The 6,896-nt window shown below is 39.3% G+C and overlaps 3 protein-coding genes across 3 annotated transcripts in view; all 3 read left to right on the forward strand.

The window, feature by feature from the left end:
- The first annotated feature begins 1,573 nt into the window (after nucleotides 1-1,573).
- LOC108561056 (argininosuccinate lyase) lies at nucleotides 1,574-3,962 on the forward strand. Its single transcript, XM_017918823.1, has 7 exons — nucleotides 1,574-1,774; nucleotides 1,864-2,139; nucleotides 2,193-2,425; nucleotides 2,825-3,018; nucleotides 3,077-3,420; nucleotides 3,473-3,660; nucleotides 3,729-3,962. Exons 1-7 carry the CDS (start codon nucleotides 1,751-1,753, stop codon nucleotides 3,877-3,879), a joined length of 1,410 nt encoding a protein of 469 aa, XP_017774312.1. The 5' UTR covers nucleotides 1,574-1,750; the 3' UTR covers nucleotides 3,880-3,962.
- Nucleotides 3,963-4,545: 583 nt separating this feature from the next.
- LOC108561057 (mitochondrial ubiquitin ligase activator of nfkb 1) lies at nucleotides 4,546-6,061 on the forward strand. Its single transcript, XM_017918824.1, has 5 exons — nucleotides 4,546-4,760; nucleotides 4,818-5,133; nucleotides 5,206-5,482; nucleotides 5,541-5,748; nucleotides 5,804-6,061. The coding sequence occupies exons 1-5, from the start codon at nucleotides 4,656-4,658 to the stop codon at nucleotides 5,921-5,923; spliced, it is 1,026 nt and encodes a 341-aa protein (XP_017774313.1). The 5' UTR covers nucleotides 4,546-4,655; the 3' UTR covers nucleotides 5,924-6,061.
- A 298-nt stretch (nucleotides 6,062-6,359) lies between these two features.
- The window catches only part of LOC108561059 (methionine aminopeptidase 2), a 2,596-nt gene continuing 2,059 nt past the window's right edge, over nucleotides 6,360-6,896 (forward strand). Inside the window, exon 1 of the mRNA XM_017918827.1 lies at nucleotides 6,360-6,861. Within this exon, the coding sequence (XP_017774316.1) occupies nucleotides 6,711-6,861 (151 nt within the window). The 5' untranslated portion in view covers nucleotides 6,360-6,710. The remainder of the gene's footprint in view (nucleotides 6,862-6,896) is intronic.

A 6,896-nucleotide genomic window follows, 5' to 3' on the forward strand; every position in this document is an offset into this window, starting at 1 on the left:
TATTATTCATCGTGCACGCAATTCAAGAAATAAACGTTTCGAAATCACGATGAATTACAAACTTAATCTACATCCAAATATTTGATTTTAACAAAACCACTTTTCCATCACTCATCTTAACAATGCGCCGTTTTAATACGCTGCAAACATTTCGACGTAAGCTTAAATCCATAGAGTACAGTAAATTTATTTTTTAAATTGTGTAAAATTGCATATAACGAATTACGTAATTTCGATTACTTCTATTACTTCAATCGAAAGCTGCATTATTCGTATCCAATTATCGCGATATTAGTTTCAAATTCAAATTGGAAAATCTGCATCAATAAGAATACAGTAAAATCTCGTTTAACGTTAAAATACGTTTTTAAACAAGGTATTACTGTACTTGTTTATTTGACAATTTGAATTTGAGTATGATCAGTTGCATACAATTACGTAATATCGATAATCATTGCACATTTAAATTCAAAATATCACTCACTTTTCATCGTAACAATGCGCGTCCGCCGTTTTAATACGCTGCAAACATTTCGACGTAATCTTAAATACATAGAATACAACAAATTTCTTTTTTAAATCGTATAAAATTGATTGCATATAACAAATTACGTAATTTCGTTTTACTTCAATCGAAAGCTGCATTATTCGTATCCAATTATCGCGATATTAGTTTCAAATTCAAATTCGAAAATTTGCATCAATAAAAATACAGTAAGATCTCGTTTAACACTTAGAATACGTTCTTAAACGAGGTATTACTGTACTTGTTTATTTGACAATTTGAATGTGAGTAGAATCGGTTGCATACAATTACGTAATATCGATAATCGTTGCACATTTAAATTCAAAATATCATTCACTTTTCCATCACTCATCTTAATAATACGCCGTTTTAATACGCTGCAAACATTTCAACGTAATCTTAAATCCATAGAATACAACAAATTTCTTTTTTAAATTATGTAAAATTGGTAGCATATAACGAATTACGTAATTTCGAATTACTTTTAATTTCTTTACCTCAATCTCATTATTAGTTTCAAATTCAAATTCGAAAATCTGCATCAATAAGAATACAGTAAGATCTCGTTTAACGCTTAAAATACGTTCTTAAACGATGTATTACTGTACTTGTTTATTTGACAATTTGAATTTGAGTAGGATCGGTTGCATACACCTTAATGACGTAACATCGACAATCATTGCACATTTAAATTCAAAATATTAAAATGTTTTTAATTGTTGCCGTATCAATTGGATTTCCAATAAACATAAACGTTTCCTACGTGATTTCTAAAGACTTTAAGATATTCCTAACATCATGACTTAAACCTACTCTGATTATTTTTTTATAAAACATTTGAAATCGCGAGAAGAACTGGTTGCGTGGCACGAATATGCGTAACTTTAGCAAAAAAAATAAACTTTGACCGTTCCATGTTGATTCGATTATGATTTCGCGCTTCAGTCAAAATTTAAAATTAATGTAGATTTAGTATGAATGAAAGTAGATGTGTTGCGTAATAGTAGGAGACGACACGCGCGTGCAAATTGCACGATCAAATAATGGATCGGATCGAACGAAAAGCGCGCAATGATTCTTTGGGAAAAAAAAGGCGGATCGGATCGTTCGGAGTCAATTAGGACCGAGCAAACAGATTCAATGCAATTCGCGATCGTCGTTCCCCGTTCAGTGTTGGATGAGAAGAGAAGAGAAAACGGAGATACAGTTTGAGCAGCGCGATTCATGCATTCCGTATCGTACGCCCGAGTAAGTGTGCGCGCGTGTGTGATTGATTGATTGATGCGAATTGATCATCATCATCATCATCATTAGAATTAAGAGTATTTTGATTGTAGTCTCACAAACTATGGGGAGGACGTTTCAAGAGCAGCACCGATCACCAACTGGAGCAGCTCAACGCTTCGATCCACGTGGACAGACGGATGTACGCCGAAGACATCGTCGCGAGTCAAGCTTACGCGAAGACATTGAACAGCATCCAACTGCTGACCAACGATGAGACGAGTAAAATCTGCACCGGATTGGATCAGGTCAAGCAGGAATGGGACGAGGGATCCTTCAACATCGTCAACGACGAGGACATTCACTCGGCGAACGAGAGGAGGCTCAAGGTACTAAAAAAACTACTGAAACGATATAAAGAAATTGACGAAGAAAATTGAAGGAGATCATCGGAGAACCCGCGACGAAGTTGCACATGGGTCGCAGCAGGAACGATCAAGTCGCCACCGACATGAAGCTCTGGTTGAGAGGAGCGTTGAAGAAGTTGGACGAGAAACTGCGGAATCTGATTGAGGTGATGGTGAATAGGGCGAGAGATGAAATCGATTACTTGATGCCGGGATACACGCATCTGCAGAGAGCGCAACCCGTTAGATGGAGCCACTGGCTTTTGAGGTAACGGATTAATAGGTTAGATTATAACTAGGTTAGGTTATGATTAGGTTAGATTATAACTAAGTCAGGTTATGATTAGGTTAGATTATAACTAGGTTAGGATTAGGTTAGGTTAGGATTAGGTTATTTTATGATTAGGTTAGGTTATGATTAGGTTAGATTATAACTAGGTTAGGTTATGATTAGGTTAGCTTATGATTAGGTTAGCTTATGATTAGGTTAGCTTATGAATAGGTTAGGTTATAACTAGGTTAGGTTATGATTAGGTTAGCTTATGATTAGGTTAGCTTATGAATAGGTTAGGTTATAACTAGGTTAGGTTATGATTAAGTTAGGTTATGATTAGGTTAGGTTATAATTAGGTTATGTTGTAAATTATAAGGTGACAACTTGTTGCAGTCATGCGTGGAACTTTAAGAGCGATTGTGAGAAGATCAAGGATCTGCTGAAACGCGTGAACGTGATGCCGCTGGGAAGCGGTGCGTTGGCGGGAAATCCCTTCGACATTGATCGCAATTTGTTGGCGCACAACCTGGGTTTCAGCGATTTAACGCAGAACAGTATGCAGGCTGTGGGCGATCGAGACTACATCGGTTAGTTTACACTTATTATTTCAGTTGTAACGATGATGATGATGATACTTTGTTGTAGCCGAATTCTTGTTTTGGGCCTCGTTGACCGGAATCCATTTGACAAGATTGTCGGAAGATCTGATCATCTACAGCTCGAAGGAGTTCAACTTCGTGGAGATCCACGACTCGTTCTCGACCGGGAGCAGTCTGATGCCGCAGAAGAGGAACCCGGACAGTCTGGAGTTGATCCGCGGCGTCGGCGGAGGTCTTTTCGGGCAGTGCTGCAGCTTCATGATGGTCCTGAAGAGTCTTCCGTCCACGTACAACAAGGATCTGCAAGGCGACAAGGAGGCGATGTTCTCATCGTTCGATAAGATGATCTCGATCTTGGACGTGGCGAGCGGCACTCTGGAGAGTCTCAAGGTGATAATCGCTGTGAAATTCTTAAATATTAGATAATATCATTTAATATCAGGTGAACGCGTCCAATTGCCACGAAGCTTTATCGTTCGATATGTTAGCAACGGATTTGGCTTACTATTTGGTGAGGAAATCGGTGCCGTTCCGCGAAGCCCATCACATCGCCGGTAAAGTCGTTTCAGCTGCGGAGGCGAGAGGAGTCGAGATGTACGATCTCACTTTGGAAGAGCTGAAAACCATCAGGTTCGCTTCAACAAAATTGCATAAAAACTGTGTGTAAATGTACGAAATGTTGTTGGTTTTTTTTTCAGTAAGCATTTCGACGCGGACGTCGCCAAAGTTTGGAATTACGTGAACAGCGTCGAGCAGTACGAGGCGATCGGTGGGACAGCGAAGAACAGCGTCCTGCAGCAGATCCAAACCTTAGATTATTGGCTCGAAGCAGGCTCTGCAGATCTGTAAACAAAAACAACAAAAACATTTGAAAAAAACAAAATCAATTACTTAAGTTGTCTATCCTGTAAACAATAAATCGTACCAACTTATTAAAAATAAATAATTGCTTATTTGTAAGTAATTAAAACAGTATTATTCACGTGAATTAGCGTCGATCAATAAGCTTCTAATAAGATGTTTTCATTTGTCATGTGGGAAATATAAAAAAAACGCTTAAAATACGTTCTTAAACGATGTATTACTGTACTTGATTATTTGACAATTTGAATTTGAGTATGATCAGTTGCATACACCGTAATTACGTAACATCGATAATCATTGCACATTTTTAATTCAAAATATAAAAATGTTTTGAATTGTTGCCGTATCAATTGGATTTCCAACAAACATAAACGTTTCTTACGCGATTTCTAAAGACTTTAAGATATTCCTAATATCATGATGACTTAAACCTACTCTGATTATTTTTTTATAAAACATTTGAAATCCAGATTAATGATGGTCAATAGTTTGCTTCTAATAAGATGTTTTCATTTGTCATGTGTCATGTAAGTTGTCCATCCTGTTAACAACAAATCGTACCAACTTATTAAGAAATAGATAATTGCTTATTTGTCGAGTGGGAAATATAAGCTGTGAATGTATGTATGTGAATTTGCCTAACAATCAGGGGGTATTCGTATTTATTTTGACAATCGGTTGCAGTGATTACAACATATGAGTGGGTCAAAAACACGGAGAAAAAATTCTACATGGTTCGCGATTGAATAACTAAAGAGATAATGGATTACCTGGGCGAAGCTATAGCGCTGGGCGTCGATGCCATCATCTTTGGGGCTTGCATGAAGCAGTACCTGAAGAACAAGAATGCCATGTCCATGATACAGGTGAGTTCAATCGATTACTCTCCGTTATGGTTTATTGATGTTTTGTGTTGATCGCAGGGTGCCCCTTATTTGGATATAGATAAAGATTTGAAGGAGATCGTGCAAACGCACCCCGATCAGAAATTATCCTACGTGTCTATTAGGGGAATGGTGAAACCGATGGGAAATCCTATAGTGAGTTCGAACAATCCGAAGGTATCAGGGGTGGTGCAGCTGTTGAGGATCAGAGAGCATGTGATACAGAGGAGCACGGCGGGTTTCTGGTCGGATCACGAGCGTCTCATACAGGAGGTGCACAACGTGATGCCCTTCGTGCTGGATTCGAACGGTTACACGGTGGAGATCGTCGATCCAGTAGCCGCAGACATTTTAGGTAAATTCTAGGTAAAGAGAGGGGAAAAACTATGCTAACAATTTGTAATTGTTTCGCGTTCTTGTTGCGCAGACATGGACGTTATCTCCGATGTGTTCACGCCGACCGTGCCGAGCGTGATGGACCACATCTGGGGCTTCTTCGCCGGGGTGCGACAACGCGGCGTCCAGACGACGGAGAAGATGTTGCGGAAAGGGACGATGATCACGGGGATCGGTGAATTGGTCGCCTCGAAAGATGGCAGCACTTTGAAGCTGCAGCCGCCCACCAACGAAGCCCCCTTCTATCTAACGAACATGCAGATAACGTCTCTGGTTCGGAAATTGGACGACACCAAAAAGACATACAGGTGATAATAATAATAACGCATAAAAATAATGCAAATTTAATTGAGCGTTGAACGTTAGATGGCTCTGCTTGCTGTTCGGTACCGTCGGCCTGGTTCTCGGCGGTCTGATGGCTCGCAGATTCTACAAAGACTACTGCAAGAAACGCGACGATCTTCGGACTAGGGAGGAACTGGAGAGGAATCGCGTCGAGCGTAGACGTCGCGTGAGAGACGACGATCTTCCCGAGATACACCTGTGCGTCGTGTGTCGCATCAATCCGAGAGAGGTAACAAACACAAATCTTCAATTTTAAATTTTAACTGATAATTACACTTTAATAGATCATTTTACTGCCCTGCGGACACGTCTGCTTGTGCGAGGACTGCTCCACCGGCATCGTAGATAACTGCCCCGTCTGTCGGAGCGCCATAGATAAGAAATCCGCAGCGTACATTTCGTAAACTCTACTACGATTAAATAAAACGACGTGTGTATATACATATAAACTTCTTGGGGAGGAATGAAATTGTTCTAACGGTATCATTTAATACGATGCGAACTGTATTTATTGTGCTTTCGAAATTTTATATTAAAAATTTAAAAAAAATAAATCGATAAAATAGTAATCTTCTTTTAGGGTAATTTTCGAGAAATCTCTTTGGTCTATTTGCACCAATAGAAAAGCGTCGTTCGAGTTACATAATAATAACGTGAGAATATCAATCATTTACTAAAGTTTAGTGTTTCTATTTAAATTCCTGAATTTTTCATTATCTAATTGGATTTTTGTATTAGAATTTGTTGATGTTTTATTGTTATCAAGTTGGATTATTTGAATTAGTTCGCGCACGCCACCGCCGCGGCGCTAATGCGAGAAAATGATATATGCAACAGTGCATGCACGGAGAGAGACGCGCTAACAACGCTTTTGTTTTTAAATTGCTATTGTGCTCCGCGACGCCGAGAGGAGAGTGCGCGCAGAATGTGAAACCAATTGGATTTTTGCGAGTGAGAAGGAAGACAAAAAAACTGTGAGTGTAATTATAAGTTTGTAATTTGATATCGGTGAGAGAGCGGACGGACGCACGCAGACTCCGTTTTGAACCGCACAAAGCGCGTATGTATATATATATATATATGTATGCATATAAACACGCATACCAATACACTTAAATATATTTGTATGTATGCACCACCAGCATCAACTGGTGACAATTAAATTGAGGTTATATTATTCGCGTTATTAAAATGGCTGCGTTGAAAACAGAAGCTAAAGTCGAGGAAAAGGAAGAGGCGGTAGCCGAGAACGAGGAGGTAGAGGTTGAGGAGAACGTGGAGGGTGAGACGCAAGCGGATCCTGCCAAGAAGAAGAAAAAGAAGAGGAAGAAGAAGAAGCCAGGTGAGGTGGAGGAGATGCGACCAAAAAAAAAAAAA

The sequence above is a fragment of the Nicrophorus vespilloides genome, unplaced genomic scaffold, assembly GCF_001412225.1.
Source record: "Nicrophorus vespilloides isolate i.1.1-1 unplaced genomic scaffold, Nicve_v1.0, whole genome shotgun sequence".
Classification (NCBI taxonomy): Eukaryota; Metazoa; Arthropoda; class Insecta; order Coleoptera; family Silphidae; genus Nicrophorus; species Nicrophorus vespilloides.

Excerpts from the sequence above, each read along its gene's own strand:
- LOC108561056 (XM_017918823.1), top strand. The coding sequence starts at position 1,751 with ATGCATTCCGTATCGTACGCCCGA. Across the intron at positions 1,775-1,863 it reads ATTCCGTATCGTACGCCCGA|TCTCACAAACTATGGGGAGG; the intron begins GTAAGTGTGCGC and ends TTTTGATTGTAG. Across the intron at positions 2,426-2,824 it reads TGGAGCCACTGGCTTTTGAG|TCATGCGTGGAACTTTAAGA; the intron begins GTAACGGATTAA and ends AACTTGTTGCAG.
- LOC108561057 (XM_017918824.1), top strand. The coding sequence starts at position 4,656 with ATGGATTACCTGGGCGAAGCTATAGCGCTGGGCGTCGATGCCATCATC. Across the intron at positions 4,761-4,817 it reads ATGCCATGTCCATGATACAG|GGTGCCCCTTATTTGGATAT; the intron begins GTGAGTTCAATC and ends TGTTGATCGCAG. Across the intron at positions 5,483-5,540 it reads GACACCAAAAAGACATACAG|ATGGCTCTGCTTGCTGTTCG; the intron begins GTGATAATAATA and ends GTTGAACGTTAG.